Consider the following 24060-nt stretch of genomic DNA (forward strand, 5'->3'; position numbering starts at 1 on the left):
ATAGTTGTAAGAATGCTGTGTTCTTGTTAGTGTTAATTATTCCAAAATAGTCTGTTATCCCCAAATAGTGTTAATAGACTATGTGTTGATTTTCCCTCTTTTTGCCAATGTTGTTTGTTAACTGTGTTTTTAATTATTTGGCATATTAAGTGAGTGTGGCATTGTGAAAAAATGACTTGCCTCATTGTCACTCACTTGCCCTCTGTCTGTAATGAGAGGTTGTAATAAAACTATCCTATATGTAAAGAGGCAACACACAGCTCAGCTAAAGTGGCGTGCATAGACACACTGATGAGCGGGGATATCACGATCCTGCCATTTTTAAGATGTGAATTTGAGAACTGCGATTTTCAGTTTCGATACAGAATCATAACAGCGCGAGTGACCATACTTGCAACTTTAAACATTTATATTTCAAGTCATCTTCCCCATTGAAATAAAAGGAAATGCCATTTATCCATTCCAGACCCACCTTGTGCTCCTTCTGGTGTGTGCATCTTGGCCACCAGGGAGCTATATAATAAAGACATGATGGACTCAGTAAGAAGCATTTTTTTTTTTTTTTCCCTGTTCGGCTGTTAGGTCAAGCAGAAAGGAATCCGTATCCATTTTATGTCGGAACAGTTTTACTGTCTCATAGTGGAATTTTTAAGCCGCACTGTGGTTTCTTTGTATTCTGATGTATATTTACTGAGAATTACAGAACAGAACAACGTTTTTAAAGGGGAGTGTCAGAAAAAAACAAAGGAGAAATAGTGAAAAGGTAACTAATTAATATAGGAAAAGAAAACAACAAAACACAAAGCACTAGCTGTAAACAAGATGAGGAAAGTAAAGCATTATATAACTAGTACAATGACACATTTGATTTGAGTGTTGAATGGGTCAGTAGTGCTACACCCTGCTAGGGAAGGACAGGAAAATATAGGACAGGACTGGACAGGACGGGGACAGGAGGGGTAGCATGCAGGACAGGGGTCGTGGACCTGGATGTACAACTGACGTGTGGTGGGTGTAGCTATGTAAATTATAAACATCTGTAGGACCAGAGTTGTAAGGGAGGGGATACCCAAGAAATTCACATAGTTATAAGTTATTTGTCGCAATGAGTGAGTGGCCCCACACCCAGCGAATAAGTCCCAGGGGTGTGTGTCTGTGGAGACATGCAAGTGAATTGACACCATCTCGCATGTACAGTAATCGTTAGAAGTGTCCTGTGTCCTGTAATTGCTGTGCCTGTGCCACGCGGGCTGAGGACCCTACCCCACCCTATCGAGAGGCGGAGTCTGTCCCATAAGTCCATCTGAGAGCGGCCTGGTGGAGGGGAACACCTCCCATACCGTGGGATCCATGGAGGCCCACCGGGCCCACCAAGGCGCTCCGAAGAAATCGGCCAACTCAAGGAGGCCGCAGGGAGCCAACGCCACACCCTCAGCCAACTCCCACCTCCCCACCCTGCGCGCCCGTCAGCCCCCACCCCACTGCGCCCCCAGAAGAGCGAGACGCCCCCCACCAACCCACTACACCAACAATGTAGCCATGTGTCCCCTATTTGATGGAAAGGAGAGCAGATAGGGGCGTCTTACAAGGAAACGATGAGGGGGGCGACCCAGAGAGCAGCCACGGAGCATGAGAGGGGAGCCCCCACTTCAAGTAGCCATCCCGCCAGAGAGGCCTGGCCCCAGGAGCACCGCCACGAGCCTAGTAAAAATCCACATCCCCCCTGTTACTTTGACTGCCAGGTCTCTGACTGGCAGTCATTGGCTCTACTCTGTGTATAAGTGGCCCCAGAGTCGTGTGGTGCATTAATATCTGGAGTGGCCGGTTAGGAGGGGGGCAGAGCTGTCGGGCACTGCTGCCCCGCAGCCAAATCCCACCCACACGATGCCTTCCAGAGATAGGTGTGTGTAGTGCATTAAAAGAAAGGAGATGAGTGTGTGTAATGCATCAAAATCTTGGGGGGGGGGGGGGGGGGGGGGGGGGGGGGGGGGGGGGGGGGGGGGGGGCAGGCAGGGCAGTGGACCATAAATATAATATTAGTCATTTTTCACAGAGCATTGTTATGTTGTCAGTCTACAAATGTCGCTATCTCCATCCATCAATCCATCCATCCATTTTGTGAGCCGCTTCTCCTCACTAGGGTCGCGGGCGTGCTAGAGCCCATCCCAGCTGTCATCGGGCAGGAGGCGGGGTACACCCTGAACTGGTTGCCAGCCAATTGCAGGGCACATACAAACAAACAACCATTCACACTCACAGTCACACCTACGGGGAATTTAGAGTCTCCAATTAATACATGTTTTTGGGATGTGGGTGGAAACCGGAGTGCCCGGAGAAAACCTACGCAGGCACGGGGAGAACATGCAAACTCCACACAGGCGGGGCAGGGGATTGAACCCCAGTCCTCAGAACTGTGAGGCTGACCCTCTAACCAGTCAGTCACCGTGCCGCCAGTCGCTACATCATGTGTCTTCAAATATCCATTGCTTAAAGGGTTATAACACAGCGTGTTATCAAGGTTGTTTGTTAGCTCGTCTGTGGCGTTTTTTTAAATGACATGTTCTCATTAAGCTATCAGATATTCCAAAGGCAAAGATGCATTGTGTTTAGTTTAACAGTAAACTTAAACTGGTAGTGGCAATAAACAGCTTGAAGCCTCTTTTTTAAAGAATTGTTCACTATCTGCCAAACTGCTGCTTGATGTGAAGTGAGTTGACTTCATTTTGCACCACCATCTAGCACTTGTATCTAAAATGTTTGCTCGCAAGTCAAAGCAAAAAATCAGCCAAGCGATTGGTCAGGTCACTGAAAAGTCAAGGCACCACTGTACATGTTATGAAATTGTATCATAACGACCCAAAGAAATGCAAAGGCTCCACCAATGCAGGCTTATTTTTTTTTCAAAGCAATTATTTTTTTGAATGTGAGCTTACTCAACTAAATGTGTCGCAACAGCTTGCAGACATCAGTCGTAATTGTTTGGTGGGAATATAATCATGCTTCTGGCAGAGTGTTTGTGATAAAACTTTGGAATAGAATATTTTTTTGTGTTTTTATCTTTGATCACATGACAGCTGAAAGTTATGTCACCACGTAATCCATTACCGTGTCCAATTCTAGATAATTCCCCAATTTCTTCATAGAGCACCTGGACCTCGGCACCTGAAATTTTTCAATGGAAGTTTATTTTTCCATAATGTCCCATTTCCAATACACGATTATACTCCAGTATGTCGTTTTATCTATCCAAAAGCATGTCTTCCCCTGTTAGTAGTCATATTCTAATTCAGTGATGCCCATCGAATGAGGTCTGATTGTCCCTGTGAGTCTCTGCAGTGAGCAGTTGGCATGTTGACAATGATCCTTCTATTTATGCATCCTGCTTGTCAGCCTTTTGCACTTGGAGGATCAACTTGTATATGTTTGTATGCATAAAATCAGGTTCCTTGCACAAAAAAAGAATTCCTTGTACTGGCTTAGCTACACTTATTTTATTTTTTAACTTACTTATGAATTTCACCATAGGTGCTAGCTTGTTTCTGCACACTATTATCAGGGCTTTTGAGTTGAAGTTAATAATGAATGGACATGAACATATCACACGTCTAATTATTTTGTTGTGGGTGTACACAGTGTGTTCAAGTGACCTTTTAGGTTGCGCTTCTGTATGAGACACTGCAAAGCATTGTCACGCCATTCACATGAATATGAAACACGATGGAAGCTTTTGTTCATTAACAGTGTTTTTCATTTTATTGCTAACATGCCCAGAAGCATGTTTGAGAGTCAGATGTGAACCTTGTGACCTAAAGTAGCCTGGTTTAAATCGCTTCGAGCCCATTACAAAGAAACACATCCACTGAGAAATTAGTCACTTTTAAGATTATTTAAATGCTTTATAGTAATATAATACACAGTATGTTTGCATAACAAATAAACAAATATGTTATATTCCCTTATATATTCCTAAAGTAAATTAGGAAGTAAGTGTTGGATGTTGTCTTTCGATTCATGTGATTAATTAATATACATTTTGAAATATGTTCAAATTAATTTAAATACACTAATGTTTAAACTGCATTCATTTCCCCTTAAAGTCGGTCATATTGTAGATATGTAGGAGAGTCTGAAAATATATAACATTTGGAGTTACTGTGCGTGAGTTATGTGTGTGTGTGTATATACAGTGGGTACGGAAAGTATTCAGACCCCTTTAAATGTTTCACTCTTTGTTATATTGCAGCCATTTGCTAAAATCATTTAAGTTCATGTTTTTCGTCATTAATGTATACACAGCACCCCATACTGACAGAAAAAAACTGAATTGTTGAAATTTTAGCATATTTATTAAAAAAGAGAAACTGACATCACACAGCCATAGGTATTCCGACCCTTTGCTGTGACACTGACATATTTAACTCGGGTGCTGTCCATTTCTTCAGATGATCCTTGAGATGGTTCTACACCTTCATTGAAGTCCAGCTGTGTTTGATTATACTGATTGGACTTGATTAGGAAAGCCACACACCTGTCTATACTCGACTTTTGCTAAGTTGTCTGTCTTTCTATATTTTGTGCCTTGGAGCACATTTTTATTTTTTCCCCATTTCCAACATGTTTTCCAAGTGCCTTGCGAAACCAAAATGCATATTCAGCTGGTTGACTACTCGTGGCTGACGGCTTCCTGTCAGCTGTGACGGAGGTGGAGGGTCTGAGATTGATGGCTTTGTGCCACACTCACAGCTGCAGGAAGGCAGGAAGGAGTGTGGGCGCACCTGTGTCACAGCTTCAGCCGTGCTAGCTGATCATAGGCGAGAACTGACAGGCAGGTGCGCGCTCGCCAAGTTCAAATTGTGTCTTCACGGCAACGTAGACGCGGCAAACGACGTTTGCGCTACGGACAGCTTGTCGGGACATGAGGTCACAGCCCGAGAAGATAAAATGAATGCTTCTTTATTGTGTCGCCTTTGCTTGGCAACGATTGACTACATCTCAATCGATATACATTCACCAAATGGATTTGTAACTGTTTATTCCCTCATATGCCCTGAGACTCATATGCTTCCGTAACAATACCCCTGCGAATAGTGAAACGTCGTGAGTAAATGAAGCTGCCAGAATATATATATATACAGTGGTTACAGAAAGTATTCAGACCCCCTTAAATTTTGCACTTTGTTATATTGCAGCCATTTGTTAAAATCATTTAAGTTCACTTTTTTCCTCATTAATGTACACACAGCACCCCATTTTGACAGAAAAAACTGAATTGTTGAATTTTTTTCTGATTTATTAAAAAAGAAAAACTGAAATATCACACAGCCATAAGTATTCAGACCCTTTGCTGTGGCAGTCATATATTTAACTCGGGTGCTGTCCATTTCTTCTGACCATCCTTGAGGTGGTTGGACACCTTCATTGTCAGTTGTGTTTGATAATACTGATTGGACTTGATTAGGAAAGCCAGATACCTGTGTATATAAGACCTTACAGCTCACAATGCATGTTAGAGCAAATGAGAATCATGAGGTCAAAGGAACTGACTGAAGAGCTCAGAGACAGAATTGTGGCAAGGCACAGATTTGGCCAAGGTTACAAAAAAAATTCTGCTGCACTTACATTGCATTGTATCATATTTTGATTGATTTAATGTGACCCTAATTTCATTTTTTTTTTTTTCTTCAAAAACTGAGAAGTAAATTGTGATTTCTTCACAGTATTCTAATGTTTTGTATTCCTATTTTTTGGGTTTTATGAGCTGGAAGACCAAATTATGTAAAAATAAACAAATAAATACTTAAAATTGATTAAATTGTGGGCCCTGAATCTATAATCTATTAAAGTTTAACTTTTTGAATGGAATTAGGGAAATAAATAAACTTTTCCATGATATTAAATTTCTTTGGAACGGGTCTGTATATGTGGTTGTGTATGTATAGAGAAAAATAATTTCCTATATTAATGGTAATTACCTATACTAAATATCCCATAATAATAATAATCATAATCATAATAAATAATAGTAATAGCCCAAACTTTGATGTCAAAATAATAATATAATTTTAAACTCATTTTATCTCCCGTTCCATTCTTCCCTCACTCGTGAACAAGACCCCAAGATACTTGAACTCCTCCACTTGGGGCAGGATCTCGTCCCCGACCTGGAGAGGGCATGCCACCCTTTTCCGACTGAGGACCATGGTCTCTGATTTGGAGGTGCTGATTCTCATCCCAGCCGCTTCACACTCGGCTGCGAACTGCTCCAGTGAGAGTTGGAGCTCACGGCTTGATGAAGCCAACAGAACCACATCATCAGCAAAAAGCAGAGATGCAATACTGAGGCCACCAAACCGGACCCCCTCTATGCCTTGGCTGCGCCTAGAAATTCTGTCCATAAAAGTTATGAACAGAATCGGCGACAAAGGGCAGCCTTGGCGGAGTCCAACCCTCACCGGGAACGAGTCCGACTTACTGCCGGATATGCGGACCAAACTCTGACTCCAGTCGTACAGGGACCGAACAGCCCGTATCAGGGGGTTCGGTACCCCATACTCCCGAAGCACCCTCCACAGGACTGCCCGAGGGACACGGTCGAACGCCTTCTCCAAGTCCACAAAACACATGTAGACTGGTTGGGCGAACTCCCATGCACCCTCGAAGACCCTGCCGAGGGTGTAGAGCTGGTCCACTGTTCCACGGCCAGGACGAAAACCACACTGCTCCTCCTGAATCTGAGATTCGACTTCCCGACGGACCCTCCTCTCCAGCACCCCTGAATAGACCTTACCAGGGAGGCTGAGCAGTGTGAGTTCTCAATTTACCGGTCGATCTTCGTTCCTACCCTCACCTATGGTCATGAGCTGTGGGTCGTGACCGAAAGAACGCGATCCCGGATACAAGCGGCCGAAATGAGTTTCCTCCGCAGGGTGTCCGGGCTCTCCCTTAGAGCTCGGTCATCCGGGAGGATCTCAGAGTAGAGCCGCTGCTCCTCCGGATTGAGAGGAGCCAGATGAGGTGGCTGGGGCATCTGATTCGGATGCCTCCCGGACGCTTCCCTGGTGAGGTGTTGCGGGCACGTCCCACCGGGAGGAGACCCCGGGGACGACCCAGGACACGCTGGAGAGATTACGTCCTTCGGCTGGCCTGGGAACGCCTCGGGATCCCCCTGGAAGAGCTGGATGAAGTGGCTGGGGAGAGGGAAGTCTGGGCGTCCCTGCTAAAGCTACTGCCCCCGCGACCCGACCCAGATAAGCGGTAGAAAATGGATGGATGGATGGATAAACTCATTTTATAACATTCCCCATAAAATATATGGCTTCCAGATTATTTGATTTTGACGCACATGCGAGTGCATGCCCATGCAGCAGACACTCTGTAACTTCCATCTATTACTTCAACATACTTTCTTGACACCAATTACAGTACAGCTCCTATTTAAACAGGGCTTTGGCGGCACAAAAATTGCGAGGTTAGGTTCCACAGGGACAAAAATAACTGGAACAGATGAATTTGTATAGTGAAAAGTGACTATGCGGGGATTACTGTATATAAGGAGTTTATAGAAGGGCTTTCAACATAATGGTGTGATGAGAATGTGTTTTTCTGCTATTGCATCAGTTGAAGTCTAGCTGTGTAAAAATAATTTCCATCATTCGCTACATACAGTATAAGAACAAGGGTTGAACCCCCAAAGTGGAAAGCCCAAAAAATGGTCACATTTTGTGTGGGAATAAAAGGCTCCAAAAGTAAACAATGATCTGTCTTGTCTGACATCGCTTGAGATCTCGTGAGTGGTTTTACTTTATTGAATTTTCATTATACAGTGCGTTACTTCCCTTTACATGTATGACAATTACAATGATAGTTAAAACATTGCCTGCACAATCAAGCATACTAAACAAAATTATTGTATCTCCTGAGGATAAACGTCTAAGCACCCTAAAACACAGTTTAGATATGGACAAACAGCATTAAAACACTGGAGTTCAACAGTTCTCATTTTTATGCAGTGCAGTTCTACACCCCTGCGAACAACAACCACTATAAGAAATATATTGTTAAGTCAATAGCTCTGATAATGTCAAGAAAAAACAGAGCACAATTATCTTTGTAAAGATAGGTTTTTTGATCTAGCCTATTATTGGATAAGTTTCCAAAATTGCTTTCATAAATGTGCTCACCCTTGCTCAAAGGCACCGTTGAATATCAATAATTTATGTGTGGTTCAAGTTTTTTATCATTTTCTCACCCACATGGGGACCTCACCAGCCACTTTCCAGTCAATCAAACCTAATTACCTTCAACAGAATTCATTGTTAAATCTGTTTCGCTTTTGGAGACTTCACTGCCTTTCACAGATGCAAACAACCTGTGTGGACTTTAGTTCAGATGTTATCTCGATCCGTATTCCAGAAGTCGGCATTCACTATCCAAACGTGCCACTCATTCTGAATGCTGCCCTGGAGATAAGAGCCAGACTTCACGGACGTCTAATGAGCTTAGACATGTCTTTCATCTAATTTACCTGAGTGACGAGTCGTTCTCTACCTGTCCTCTCCTTAGCAACAACAGCATCATAAAATGTATTACGTTTAAGTTTAATAAAAAAAAAAAGGTGTGCAGATTTTCAACAAGCTTCAGCAACGTAGTCCTATGACACTTTCAAAGGAATACTTGTTGACTGTTGTGTTTGCAGGAATTATCTGAAGAGTGACTACATTTTTATTATCAGGGCATTATAGCTTGCCCTGAAGACAAAATAAATAAATATATTTTTGGCAACTGTGCAGAGGGAATAAAATGCAATAGAAACTAGAATGACACTCTACGGTACAGAAGCAAAAGAAAAGAGATAATGATCCAAATGTTGAATTAGCAACCAAGTTTAGACGTTCATTTGGTGTAATCCTGCTAACAAGCTAAAAAAAAAATGTTGAAATACATAAATGTCGACTTAATTTTGATATGATATAATAAATAGTCTGAAAACACAACAACGTTAAATTTACCTAAGTTTGTTTTGACAACGACTCAAAAGAGAAGCTTTTGGACAAAGCTGTAATTCTTTTAATATTTAACGTTACATTAAGGGAACTGACCATCGACTTCTGTGATCTCAGAATGAAAATGTATGTTGCTGTTGCTAAATTTTATCTTTAGAAAATGTGTGGTCGTGGCTTCAACTCAGCCGTGCATGCTGACACGGTGACCCCAGAAAGTATGTCAAACATCTGTCAGAGCCTCCCCTTATGACAATGTGGTGTTACTGGGCAGAACTAACAGAGAGCACATGGAAATATGGATGGAAATAGCAATATTGACACTCAGGGGGGGTGAAAATTAACGATAGCGGAGGCAGGAGAGTGTGTTGGTTGCGACATTGCATGCATCTCTCGTCTCCCCCACTTTACCGCCTTCCACCCTCCCCTAATGTTTCCCACTCGGGACCTGGCAGCATCCATCCAGATGGAGGATTTATTTTTGTTTTTGTTTGTTTACTTATTCATGCATCCAGCTATTCGGGGCATCGCATGGGCTTTCGTTCCACCACGGAATGCAAATCGCCGCGGCAGCTAATCCACTTTCATCTCTCCCTTGTCGACATACAACTTCTCTCCTCCATGCCGCTCCCAGCCGTTTTTTTTTTTTTGGGAGGGTGGATGGGGGGGTCATGTCAGCTCTGTTATTGCTCTCCTTTGGGCGCGCAGTGACCAGCCGTCCTCTCTCTACCTGGTGCATGTCAAGCAACATATTGCACCTTGCACCCATCTCCCACATCTCCCAGACATTCCAAGTTCCCGGCCTCCTTTCCTATTCTCAGACTGGTGCTGGACTCGAGCTCATGGCAGGACCAGAGTACAGGCAACAATGCCCCCCCCCTCCCCTTCCCCCCCTCCCCGCAACCTTGAGTGGAGTCTTTTGGGAAGTGACACAATAGGGTTTGTGTCAGTAAAACAACTCAAATGCAGACAGATGTCCTTATGTGGTTAGGAAAGTTACAGCCTTGTTGCTTTTTACAACCTTTCTCCTGCGTTTGTCCCGCAGATGCTTAAAATGGGGCTGTTGGAATTTGAAATATATTCAATAGTGTTTATGTTGTGCCAAATTGCAAGAAAGGGAAAAGCAAGGCTCTAAATGACATTTGGTCCAGGACCATGAAAAGTGCTTGAACTTTGCATGAAGTGCTTGATAATATAACTATGGTTGTTGTTTTGCTGAGTTATTCACTTATGGCTACATTCTCCTGTATGCCTAAATTATAAAAGGCGCACAGCTCCACACTTTTCTGTGGTGTGGGCCGGTGACTGACTTGGCATGCGGACTGACACCTAGCTGGCCCATCACTGACTGCTCAACGGCCTAATGTGTCCTGACCACATTACGCCACTTGACAGCAGAAATTTCTTAAATTTGGTAATAAAATGTGGTCTGACCTTCATCTTAATTACAAGGATAAACAGTATCTGCTTAAACGAATGCCACACAAATATTTATGTTTTCCGATTTTTATTGAAAATAACATTTAAACAGTCAAAGGACAAAGAGGAAAAAGTAAGTGAATCCTTTGACTTAATAATTGATTTACCCTCCTTTTTGCTATAGTTGCAGATGAGATTTGCACTGGGATAATGATAAATGTTGGCCGCGAGAAAAACCTGGTCAAAGTACACCTTCAAATGATAGTAAAACAGTTCAACTCCATTATTTCTCAATGTATTTTCTTGACCCTTCGGTTTTTCGTACAGGCCAAAATTCCGAGGGGTTCTCCAAGTTGATGCGTAAAAATTACTGTTGACGTTTCAAACGGCGTCACTGACACTAAAATCTCAATTTAAATAGTGCAAATACAACATTATTCAGGAGAAGAGCAGTGTGGGCAATATAATAGGTCATGTACTTTGGTAATCAATTGGTTTTTCATGAATTTATTTGTGATGGAGGATTTTAGAGGCATTTATTCCATCTGTTCGGAAAGAATTCACAAAGATGGCGTCCACTTGTTGCTACTCAGATTTATTCAGATTGCAAAGCAGTTTGTCTCATAGGAAAGTGAGCTTACATGATCACCGATGGTGGCTTGAGAGCATGTAGAGCAGTTTTCACAATAAGCTGGTGACAGTGCTGGTTCAGAGGTAGTGACAAAATCAGCACTTGATTTATTTACAGCAAAAGCACTCACTTGGAACTTGGTGGTGCTAGACTATGAGTAATTATTTGTTGATCTAAAGGGAAGTCTCTTATTGCATCAGTGGCTGGGACATTGACCCCAGGTCCCTGGCACGAACATTCAACCACCATGACTACTATGCCTTTGTGTCAATATATACGTACCACATAGGTGGTGGTAAGGTGCTTGAATTGCTTGAAAAAAATGGTGTTATGCTTGAACTTGGCCTCAGGAAAGCTATGTGAACCCAGGTTGGAATTTAAGGTGCACATTAAAGACGTCTTTTAAAAAGTGTCCCAAGAAATTGCGTCAAAGCTTTTGTCGTGTTTTGCTGCTTGACTACTGCAGAAATGGGGAAGACATTTTTTTTAGAGAGAGATAAAAAGAAAACACATCAAACAGATGCATGACTGCTGTCTTTTTGGGCACTTGTGTTGTCTGTAATGTGTGTTTGAGTGTGTGCAGAACTAGGATAAAAGGGAGACAATAAAAGTACTGGACCGAGTTTAACAGTTACACGTTTGGCCAACCGAGCTTGAATTATGCCGCTTTAACGTGAGTCGCGATTATAAGAAAGCATCATTACAGCCTCTCCACCTGGCCATAAGGAAGCACCCTCCTCCTCCCAGCAAGGCCCTTGTTTCACAGCTAATGGTCGAGGTTAATTGTACAGGTGACTTTCTGTGAGCAAACAGATGGGCACAAAAGTGCTTAAAAACTACACAGAAACAAAAATTAAAAAAAGAATAAAAGCAAAAGTAGGTTTTGCCTCTCCTCTCTGCTGCTCATCCTATTTATTTCATCCTCTCCACCCTGCTCAAGGAGGAGGTTGACTGAGGTGAACTTAAACTCTCAGCCCGTGGTTTCAATTTATCAAGCACACGGCCTGTAACCCCTCATTAGATCTCATTACAGAGCAAATTAGATGCAGTATGAGGCTATTTAGAGGATAGTGGATCATCGACATCTCTCCTTTGCAGTGTTCCTCATGTCTGACACTTGGAATTCATCAGACAGTGGATTTTTTTTCTTTACTCAGATGACTTAAGAATGATAAAAGGAGAATGTGGTGTGAACATAAAGAAACAAGACAGGCAGCCACACTCTTGACTCAATGTCAGTTGGCTAACTGCTTTTGTCATAGGGTTGTCTAACATCTTGCCAATATTCTGCTATAATATTGCTTGCACTCTCTCACTCGCTGCATCGTTTTTCTTTTGTGTAGCCCACTGCTGTTCCAAAGTTTGAGACACACTGTTGAGTTAAATCAGGAATTTCAAATTGATTCGTTGCTCCATGTTTGTGCCCCCTCCGGTTGCGTAACAAAGCGCGACAGCAGTGTGCTACACAAATGTCTGTAAAGAAGCACTGAGCAAGAGAAGTGAGCCGTACTGTATCACAATGGTGGCAAGATGTTGGACAACACCATGAAAAAATGAGTTAGCCAACTGGCATTGAGTCCTAAGTAGGGTTGGGCATCTTTTGAATTTGAGCGATTCCGATCCCGATTCCGGTTCTTCATTTCGATTTCGGTTCCAACCGATTCTCGAATTTTCTTTTTTTTATTTGAACGATTCCGGCGTTTGTCCCCGTTCCAATCGGTTCTCGATTCTCGATGCCCAACCCTAGTCATGAGCCTGTCTTCATTCTGTCTGAGTCTTGTTTTTTTCTTGTCACACCTAATCTTCTTATTTTGCAATCCATGCATTTTGACGGGGACAGAGAAGTAGGAACCGTTCAAGTCACTCACTGTCCACCGTACATACGTGGATATAGACGTGTTTTGTCACTTTTGTCCATATTGTACTGAGCAGCCTGGACAGACTCATGTACCGCTTTTGCTGCAGCTACTGAGTAATACATTCAATTTATGTTTTCTGGTCAGATACATTGTGGTTGCCCATTAATATTCATACTTATGCTGCATTTATCCTTGCATGAATATGCAGTACCACTGCTATCAGTTTTTGTGACACACAGCATGACATCATAAGTGCTGTAAACGAACGCCTACCAGACAGGAGCTTTGAAAAATTCTAGAAATGATTCACCCCACTCTTCCCCTAAGAATTATTTTCATGATGAACCCATCAGAAATTTAGATCTCAGTCGATACAACTTGTTTTTTTTCTCTCCAAGAACAACATGTAGGAGGTGACAAGTAGCAAATTGAATTTATGAACAGGCTTTGTTGATGCTGGTGCATAATTACAGGAATGGCACTCCTTTGGGGTTTACTGTAAGAGAGGGGATATGATCAAATACTTTCATTGAAAATCACTGTCATGTCGCTATTGCTGTAAAGTTTGTAGCTGGTAAACTTAGAAGATTCATGAGGTACACCTACTACACCTCAAATTAAACCCACTACAAATGCAACCAGGACAATTACGGTAATGAATGAATAAATAAGTAATATTTTCTTAATAGTATTAGAGTAATTTTAGAAATACCGGTCAGTGTGATGCAGTGTAACTACAAGCACTCAGTAAAGTCAGTGTTCAGTTAATAACTTTTCTTATAGTGTCAATCAAAATCAAGCATTTTTGTAAAGCTTTACTTCTGGCCAGATTGAACATTGTGCATGTAGTATGTCCAATGATAATAGCATGAAGAAAAATCGAAAAATGTTTTGCATGCAATGTACATCTTCTATACAAATGTGTGTCAATTACAATTACAATTGTTGTTTTATTCCTAAATGGCCTTGACACTTGCATTAGCTACTGCTTAGTGTACAGTCGAGTAGTCTCCCAGCTTCACGTCCGTTGATTCAGATGCTGCTGGAGTCTGTTTTTGAGTGGAATTGTCAGTGCAAATCCATTGGTGTCATTGATATAGTAAATGCTTAGTCCTTTTTTCAAGCTAAGCCAAGGCTTGCTGTTTCTGTTGCCGTAGCATATTGGAAATAATTAAATGTCACATAAGCTCTGGCTGTCGACTGTCGAAGGTGTTTTACGACCTTGTTTCTTTGTTCTCTCCGCGAGTTGCGCCCCATAAACCACTCAGCCACCACCAGGCTTGTGCAAAGTGTTTTTCACCTTCCTTTTATTGTTCCTTTTGTCATTTTCCTCTCCTGTTTTTGTGTTTTCTTAATCAATCTGTACGATTATTTTCATTAGAACAAGAAAATTGTGATGAACTAATTCCTTTAAAATAGGTGAGCTATAGCATTGCATCTATCACATTTATTTTACCAATGTCTGGGCTAATGTGAATGAATAACCCTTTCAGTAAAACACTGTCGAGATAACCCACCTTAATTAGATTAATTTGATAATATGACCATGTCGTTTGCAAATATAACGCATGGAAGAGTAAACCCGAACAGTTACAAGTGGCCAGAGTGATCAAGATGAAGACATTTCAATAAAAAAAGATATAGTTCATCTCAAGTTGACTCTCCTAAGGCTTCCTTATCACTCTTAAAGATTTAACCCGAAACGCTACAAAAAAAAAGTACCTCAAATTCAAAGAGCAAAAATCCACCAACTTTAATAAGATCATTACCGCACCTTAAGGCCGTCTGTTGAGGTGCCCAAAAGGTGTGCCATCACTCGAAAGGTTTGTAAATGTCTTGACTGTCTCAGCCCATTTTAACCAATTTTGAAGACAATTTCCTTTAAGTACACGACAGATCTGTTCTCTTTTTCGGCATAAAACGTTAGCCCTTTTCTATAGTTTTGATGTCATCTTCAGTCACTAAACACCAGAGCTCAAGAGACAATCTCTTTTTAATTTTTGGTTTATATCTGTTGAGTTTGGATAGTTTTGTTTGACTCTATATGGTATGTTCATAGGATCAAGCCTAATTTTCTGCTGCCTGCTTCCTTTTAAGCAGCAGTCCAACAGGACCTCGTTAATGGAGCACTGTTTGGTGACGTGGGAGTATGTTTCCCATTTTAGTCATCTAGTTTGTGCGTGTCTGCAAGTGCTCTTCCTGAAACACAGCTTTCCAGGGCTCTGAAGTCCTGGCCATTACGAATGATGAATTGTGCTACAGTTAGGCTAGAAGTAGGACAAATTGATCAAAGTGTCAGGTGCTCCTTTGCAACGTCGTGGTCTGGTCGGAAAAAAAGGCAGCAGAGAAGGAGCTGTCAAAAAGTTTCCTGTGACAGGTGATTATCGATAAATGTTTACTTCTCACCGCCGGACACGCAAAGTGCCCTCGCTAGCCTACATCAGAAGCATGTGCCACAAAAGATCTCCATATTGTTCTATAGCTACAAACACATGCTTCCTCATTTTGAACCAATGAGCTTGCTATCTGGGTGTAGTGCTGCAATATAAGATAAGCACTTACTTGGCTCAGACTTTTTTTTTGCCTGATAAAGATGGTGTAATTAAATTTGATTTAATTGGGATTGCTGTTAAGTACAGAGCACCAATAAACAGATACACCGTTATCAAAGCAGCTCTGAGGGAAAAGGCTTCGAGGTAGACAGGGAGAGCAAAATTAGTTCAATCGGAAGATTTGCAATTTCAAGAATTAGACATGCAGTACTTCTATTTTTAGTTTTTGTCTCTTCTGTTTGGCATGAATGATTGCAAGATGGATGTTTTCTTTCTCTCATAATGTAAAAATATGTGACATTGCCTAAATTGATCGAGCAGCTTTCAATGTGTTTTTTTGGGGGGGAGGATATATGCATATAATTTGTCTGACTACTGTGTCTCTTCTAAATTGCAAAGGATTGATCGTGCAGCACCTAGTTACTTATTTTGGAATGTGCAGAAAACAAGATGCGAAGAGACCTAATGTAAATATTGAGCTGGAGCAGTCGTATGCGAATGAATTGAACTCCCCGGCAACACTATAAGTCACCCTAATGATCCTATCTTAAAATAATGCCTGTTCGGGGCTGGAATGATGAAAAGGTTAGCACTCTGACTCATTAGTATCGGGGCGTAAAGATAGATGACCCAGATATAGAACCAACGCTTATTTTTTTTTTAACTCCGTTGAGCACCATGGTGCATGTAGCCTAGCCCTCCAAGCATCGCCTACCTGTCTCTTTAGCTATGTCAACTTTCTACTCGAATCCACTCATCGGTTTTGGCTGCACTGTGGAGGGATTATTTTTGAAGGCTCGTTTTGGTGTCATTAACTCAACAGTGACAGAGGGCTAGTGCATTGAGCGGCCCCGCACTAAGTCTTTGTAAAGAGCACTTAGCTCCCCTGCGTTAGCTACACACACAAAAAAAAAAAAAAAGAATATCTGTCAGTGGCGATCAGTGGATGCTTTTGTCTCGAGGCTCCCCTTTGTAAGTCGCTAAGCTTTAAATTTACTTTATTCCTTCTGGTAATTTACTAAGAAAGGACAGGCATCGCTCAGAGACATTTTTATTGTCAGGAACAGTGGCGACTCATTCTTTTATGTATTTTATAATTAATGGAGAGCAGTCATTCAATTTAGCTCTCTGTCCAAGGGGATGGCGCCTTGAGCCATTAATTTCCCATTCAAACAGGCAACAGGCTTCAATATGCCAAGTTATTCATGATCCTTTGAGGCACTGTGATAGTCGTCCTCAAATTTTAGCAATCCAATAAAATGGTTGCGCAGCCACCTCTGCAAAAGGGCTGCCCTCAGGATGTTGAGATTGAGCCTTTTTTTGTTGTTGTTTTTTTGGGGTTTTTTTTTTGCAATGAAGGCTTGGGTTTTTAGCTGGCCACCAGATGGCAATTTCTTTACTATGTTTTATATTTTATACATTGCAGTGATTAAATTTCAAAGTAAAAGTGTATCAATAAATGTGTTTCATAATCTTTCAGTTCCATTTGGAGAATACTTTATTTAATGCCTGTCTGACTTTGTATGTATATATCGTGGTCTGTCATTCAAACAATCTATTAGGCGTGTCTGGTGTTTTTCCATTAATTCAAAAGGTCATGAACCACAAATTCTGCCGAGCAGCAAGTTGTCTTGCAAATACCACTGAAATAGGACAGGCAGCTTTCTCAAGATCTTGGGACTTTGTTGACTCTGCATTAGGTGTAGGGGGCTATATTGCCCCACTACATGACACTGTTTTACATCATGGTCCAAAAATTCTGCCTAGCAACAACTGGTTGCGCAACTATAATTGAAAAGGGACACTCACGTGATCGTGATGCCTTTTTATTGCTAAGAACAGTGGCAAGTCTGTGGTTTGCCATAGCAAACAACAATATTGTGCCTTTCCTATGTTGTTGTATATTTAATATGTTGTTGGTACTTGCCAATTTTTCCATTGGTTCAAAGCATCATGGTCTGCAAATTCTGCTTAGAAACCAGCTGTCGACTGCCCACCACTGAAAAACGACTGGCAGTTCTCTCAAGAGTGAGCCCTTTTTATTCCAATCAACAATGGCAAGTCTGCAATTGGTGTTTTCAGCAGTCCATCAGATAGCACGATTCTTCCTTGTGAATTTTATATGAAATACAAAGAAGGGATCCATTTGTGTTCCATAATCCTGTAATGTAGTTTTCAGGTGGGGGGTGGGGGGGGGTGACGTAATTTCTGTTACCAGATGGCAATAGTTTTCCTTTCCCATTTTGTTGTATCTTAACCATAGAGCAGTGATCCAATAGTGAAATTAAAGTGTGTTGGTAAACGTTTTTCATAATATTTTAGTGAGGATATTTTCTTCACCATCTGTCTCACTTCCTGTGCATATGGATCATATTTTTTGGTCATACTTCATTCCCAACCTTTGGACCACATCTTGCCCAAAGTACCCTTGTATGAATACATTATATGTGCACACTTAAACAATACTGTGTAGTAATTATATTATTGCTTATTTTTGTGTTGTCCAACAGAGGGAGATGAAACTGGAGTGATGGACAGCTTGATGGAAGCTCTGCAGTCAGGAGCAGCCTTCCGTGATCGACGAAAACGAACGCCACGAAACGGTAAGGCAGAACAAAACAGTTTGTCTTCATACAAATTTTTTATAGCAATGTAAAGTTTGCTTATTTGCTCACTTGTAGAATCAGCACATAACTTGTGATTGCAAGAGGCCAAGTTGCAATTGATCATGGTTTGACGGAGTTCTTTGCTTGTATCCCTTTGTGTTGTGGATACAGACACGATTCAAATATAAAAATGGCCTGTTGCATTTGAAGGGCTTTTCCTCATGGAGGTTGACCTTGAGTCTCCTTTCTGATTAATTTTACCTTCACTAGGTTCACTGCTTTGTAACACAAAATTATGCGTTTGCTTATGTTCTATTTAAAGGATGACATTTCAATTGTATACCTGCAACAGGCCCACAAAAACCGGCGATAACGCCTGATATGATCTTTGACCATTGTAATAATAATGGTTATTGGTTATTGTTGATGATGATCATGTAGAAAACCAGTTAACCAGTTAACTACATCCTTACATGTCCATTTGCATGCACATATTTACTCAATTTGATTTGAAAGGTTTTCTATCATTTGTACTATACTATTTGTGTATGCTCGCTTGATTATTTGGATAATATTTTTTTGATAATTTGTCAACCCATGAGTTTATAGTCGTCAATTTTTGGGGGGATCTTTTTTTGTTATCATACTCACATTCCTTTAGTGCAAGCAAATGTATGCCTTTCCTCTTGTTTCAATGGTATGACAGTATAAATTTAAACCAACTGTAATTTCTCTTATAGTGGCCTGGTGGTGTTTTTATTTATTCGACTGCAGAGAGCAGCAGGCATATTTTAGTAGTTTATACGAAGCATCTTTTTTCTAATCTTTTACAATCCCTAATTCATTTGCAGATTTTTTTTTACAATCCTTCATGACTTTGCTGTCAGTGTTGAAATGTTTAGCAGCTTGCAGTAGCAGCATTTTTTTGTTGTGAAACTCCAGCTTAAGAAAAGCCACGTGAGCTGTGCAGGTGATGTACAGTATGTTATGTCAGCCAAAATTAATCTAATTACAGTGGCACCACTAAAGGAACAAAAAGGGGGTGTCTTGTAGTCACATCAATTAGTTGGATTAAGACATCTATTACAGTGGAGGCCACTATTGGAGGAAATACGGTGTGTTTTATCCTCACTTTCACCGTTTGAATTCTATCTTGCTTTCTTGGGGTTTTGAATGGCTGCCAAGAGGTTTTATCACTTCTGAGGATTGTTTCTGGGAGTTTCATTTTTGTCAAAATAAATCTCCTCTAATGCTGTTTTCTCTTGTCTTACTCATACATCCTTCCCTTTCCCTTTTTTACTCTGATCTTTTTCCCCTCCACTCCATCCACAACATTTTCACAGGTGATCAAAGTCCTTCCAGTCCAGGTTCTCGCTGGCCGACTGCAAACTATGGTTACAGAACCCTAGGTGTGTGTGTTTTTAAGTCCCTTATTGTTAGGGATGCACCAAAATGAAAATTCTTGGGCGAAAGCGAAAATAGAAAATGAGGAAAGCAAGGCCAAAAAACAAAAACTGAAAGAAATTATTGTGCCAATTACTAGTGAAATTGAATTTATGGCTATGACTGTGTACTAACCACTAAAAGTAAGGCATTGCATTTGCATGCAATAATATTAATGCGCAAAAGAATAAATCAATTTAATCAATACATCAATTGATGTTAAATGTTCCCTGTTACTCTTCTTATCCTTTTAGTTTAAATATTTATTTTCTGTCAAAAGTTGAACATGACATCGAACATTATACAACTGTGTAAGAAAAATAATACATATTTGTTAACATGTATAATCTGTATATAATATCTAATTTGCTCGCGTCATCACAACATCCTATAATCGGACGCCTTTTTTTCAGCCACAAATGTCTTTTGGTCGAAAATTGAAAATGCACTTTTGGGCCATTTTCGGCCGAAAATTTTCAGTGACTCAATTTTCGGTGCATCCCTACTTTGTATATTCCATCTCCATACTACAGCACCTTTCCTCCCGCTCCTCTTATCCTGGTTTTATGCGTAATTCACGTCCTTCCTCGCGTCGAGGTGCTCTACAACGGCTTTGCTGAGCTTCTTGCGTCACTTTGCAAAGACTAATGTTGAAATACTGCACCGAAATAAGCATCTAAAGAATGACACGAGAAAGGCTCATGATCAGAAAGGTTTTTCTTTCTGCTTTTTGCATTGTAAAGCAGCATTTATTTCTGTATTCTACATCCCAAAACTTTGTTCACAAATGAACTTTTCTTAGTGCCTGCTTTGCCACAACAATTTTCTTCTGTTTGCAACCTTTAGCAAATGTGTGTCCCTGTCGCATATTTACTTTCATTTTCAGTTTTACTCTACCTTTTTCTTTGTACTCCAAAATAAGTGACCTTTTTATAGATATATTTGTATTTACTACAATTTCCTAAAATTCCTAAATTGGCAATCAACAGCTCTGAATAAGCACTTTACTTTTCTGACTAATTGGTTGAATTCAATTTAAGTACATGAGGGGCCTTGGGAAGCTTTGCGTAAAAGATATTGAACGTTATCTTTGCTTTGAACATACAGTATATTACCTGTGTTGATGTTTGCTTTTATGTAGACGGACTCACGCAAAACTACACACAACTTATAACAGGCAATTGTAACATTTATGAGAAGCCTTTTAATCTCTAGATTCAAAACCTTCACAGAGGTGAAGCCCTTTCTCATTTATTCTTCTTTAGAATTCCCATGAATGGACTTTCGTGGGGCATTCGGGACGTGGAGTGTCCACTTTGATGTTTTGACTTTAATGAAGGGAATCCTGGGGGCGAGCCGGCTTTGTAATTTGTATTTGCACATGACGTCGGCTTCTTAGCTTCACTGAATGTGACGATTAGTGGTTTTAAAGTCACTTGTAAATTGGGTGGGATAACTCCACCTGTGGTCTAACTAAATGATGTGGAGTGAGCTGCTTTTTCATTGTGGTTGTGATAGTTTTGAAGTAAATAACATCACCTCTGCTCATGAGCTCTACTAGTTTAAATTTGCTTGGTGTTAGTGGTTAGGAATAGGGGTTTAGGTTTTATGTTATGGTTTAGGGTTAGCTCCAAAAGAACCTTCCTTAAGATTTGTTCTGTTGTGTGTCTCTAGTTCTCACTTGATAGAGCATAATTTTGAAATGTTTTCAAACAAACTTCCCAATGATAATGGTATTTTTTTGAAAAATACAAAACTTAGAATCTACTGTTCCACATGACTACACACAACAGAGTTTCTATACAATTTATAGGTTTTAAAGAAGTGAAATAGTCATATGTTGAATTTGAAGCCCGAGGAGGTCAGTTAATGAAATCAAAAGCTCTTTCAATCAAAAACATTGAACAGGTCAAGATATATTTTAACATAGCACCCCTTATTTGATAGCAGCTTCACAATTCTTATACACATTGAACTGAGTTTCAATTTGAATTTCTTTGCAAGATGTCAGAATGGCCTTGTAAAGCTACTATTTGGATGTGAACTGCCTCCCACCCTCATAGATCTTTTGCTTGGGGATACTCCAGAGGTTCTCAATAGGGTTGAGGTCAGTGAAGGATAGAGACCACACCATGAGTTTCTCCTTTTATGCACATTGCAGCCAATGATGCCGAGGGATCAGGGTGCATTGTAATGCAATAAGATGATTTTGTGACATACAGCACGTTTCCTCTTTTTGGTCGATGGAGTAAAGCGGTCAGTCAGAAACCCTCCATACGTTTCAGCGGTCATTCTCAACAGCACACTCTCTGAATCTTCTTCATTAAATCTGGCCCAAAACATGAATCCGCCACTTCCTTGCTGATGTTGCAGCTTTGCTGGGACATGGTGGCCATCCACCAACTATCCACTACTCCATCTGTCTGGCCCATCCAGGGTTACACGGCACTCATCAGTGAACAATATCATGCTGCAAGGAATCCCTCTGCTTCATTGACTGCTATGGACATAAAAGGAGAGAAACCCTGACCTCAACCTTGTTGAAAACGTTTGGAGTATCACCAAGCAATAGATCTATGAGGGTGGGAGGCAGTTCACATCGAAACAGTAGCTTTAGAAGGCCATTCTGTCATCTTGCAAAGAGGTTCAAGCAGAATCTCTTAAAACGGATGTTAGAATTGTGCAACTGCTATCAAATAAGCGTTCCTATGTTAAAATCTCACTTGACCTCTTAAGATGTTTTTGTTTGAACTCGCTTATGATTTCAGTAAAAAAGGTCTCCTATTGCTTCAAATTCAATTAATGACTATTTTCAACTCTTTAAAATCTAGAAAATGTCTTGAAACGCTGTTGTATGTAATAATTTGGACGAGTGCATTTTACGCTTTTTATTTTTCAAAAAAATGCTTTTATCATTGGGAGTTTGTTAAAAAAAAAAACATTCCGTTTATGCTCTAATAGTTGATAACTTGAAAATTATGGTGACTGTCATTTGCGTTGAATATGTAGGAAAATCTGAGAAAAATATAATTTGCATAATATTTTACAACACAGTGTAATGGTGTGTTTGTGTGTTTTCAAGTATTATCTCGTTTTTCTATCTTGAACAACATAATATGTAAAAAAAAAAAATAATTCTGTTGAATGTATTTATATCCATCCATTTTATGTACCGCTTTATCCTCACGAGGGTCGCGGACGTTCTGGAGCCTCTCCCAGCTATCTTTGGATGAGAGGCGGGGTACAATCTGAACTGGTCGCCAGCCAATCGCAGGGCACATATAGACAAACAACCTTTCGCGCACACATTCACCTAAGGGCAATTGAAAGTCTTCAGTCAACCTACCATGCATGTTTTTGGGATGTGGGAGGAAACCGGAGTGCCTGGGGAAAATCCACGCAGGCACGGGGAGAACATGCAAACTCCACACAGGCGGGGCCAGGATTTGAACCCCCGGTCCTCAGACTGTGAGGCAGATGTGCTAACCAGTCGTACTCCATGCCGCCAAATGTATTTATATTCTTATTTTATTCTTTAGCTTTATTGTGTTCCACTTGAATATAATTTAGGTTCTGGGCCAAAACGTCTCTTAACTGTTGCAGGACGAATGTGTTTAATCCCTTGGGGGAAAAAAAGTGTTTTGAAGCAGTTTTGCAGATGTTTGCTTCCTCTTTCTCGATGTACTGCACTGTAGATTCATTCACGCCATATTGGCGTGCCACAGATGCATAATTTCTGCCCTCTTTGATCAAATCTAAAAGTTTCCCTTTTTCGCTGATGGTCATCTGGGCGCCCCGGAGGAAGCTTTCGCGGGGGCACAGCGCTTCGGCGGCATTGTAAGGGCTTGCTTAACTAATCAAAAAAATTATCGCTTAAACGAAAACAATTATTGCTAACACAACAGAGTGGACGAGACTGGCGAGACACAACAAGGGAAGATGCTGGGTGAGGCTGCGATGATGCGCAGCCAATCAGCTCACGGGATAAATCCACTCGTGCTCTCATTGGTCGATGTCGTGCCGGGAACCAATCACATGCCTTGTATGAGTGCCCGTACAGTACAGGCATGTACATGCATGTACAAAGCCTCTGAGTCAACTCATCTCTTTGTTTGGCATGCAGGGAAACCTTCTCTCGCGCGCATCAACATGAAACAACGCGTCTTTCCACAATATGGCTGCCAATATGGCTGTATTTTTTATATATATTTTTTAATGAATATTTTGGAATAACCCGCGAAGCACTGAAGCCGCAAAACGTGAAGCGCGAAGTAGCGAGGGAACACTGTAATAGCCAAAATGTTAAATCCTGAGATGGTTTCAGATTATGGTGGGACATTGTACTGTTTGAGGCAGTATTTAAAAAAGTATAACATGCACTGTAGTTGCACTTGCTTTCGCTCTGTCCGGGGAAATGTAATACTATAATACTGATGGCATTAAAGAAGCGATTCTGTCAGTGTACCAAATGTACACCCCTCCTACTTGTCACAATTATTGTCATCAGATGCTTTAAAGCTTGATTGACTTAGCATCCTCTACAGCAGCCCC

The 24060-nt window shown here is 40.9% G+C and overlaps 1 protein-coding gene across 5 annotated transcripts in view; it reads left to right on the top strand.

Moving 5' to 3' along the window:
* diaph2 (diaphanous-related formin 2) overlaps window positions 1-24060 on the top strand; it is a 527556-nt gene that overhangs the window by 436106 nt on the left and 67390 nt on the right. For 4 of the 5 annotated variants that reach the window (XM_061686696.1, XM_061686691.1, XM_061686692.1 and 1 more), the window contains 2 exons: window positions 17971-18063; window positions 19410-19475. In XM_061686696.1, coding sequence (XP_061542680.1) covers window positions 17971-18063; window positions 19410-19475 — 159 coding nt within the window. The remainder of the gene's footprint in view (window positions 1-17970; window positions 18064-19409; window positions 19476-24060) is intronic. The other variant, XM_061686695.1, reaches the window with a different exon arrangement.

This window comes from Phycodurus eques, chromosome 9 (genome assembly GCF_024500275.1).
Source record: "Phycodurus eques isolate BA_2022a chromosome 9, UOR_Pequ_1.1, whole genome shotgun sequence".
Lineage (NCBI taxonomy): Eukaryota > Metazoa > Chordata > Actinopteri > Syngnathiformes > Syngnathidae > Phycodurus > Phycodurus eques.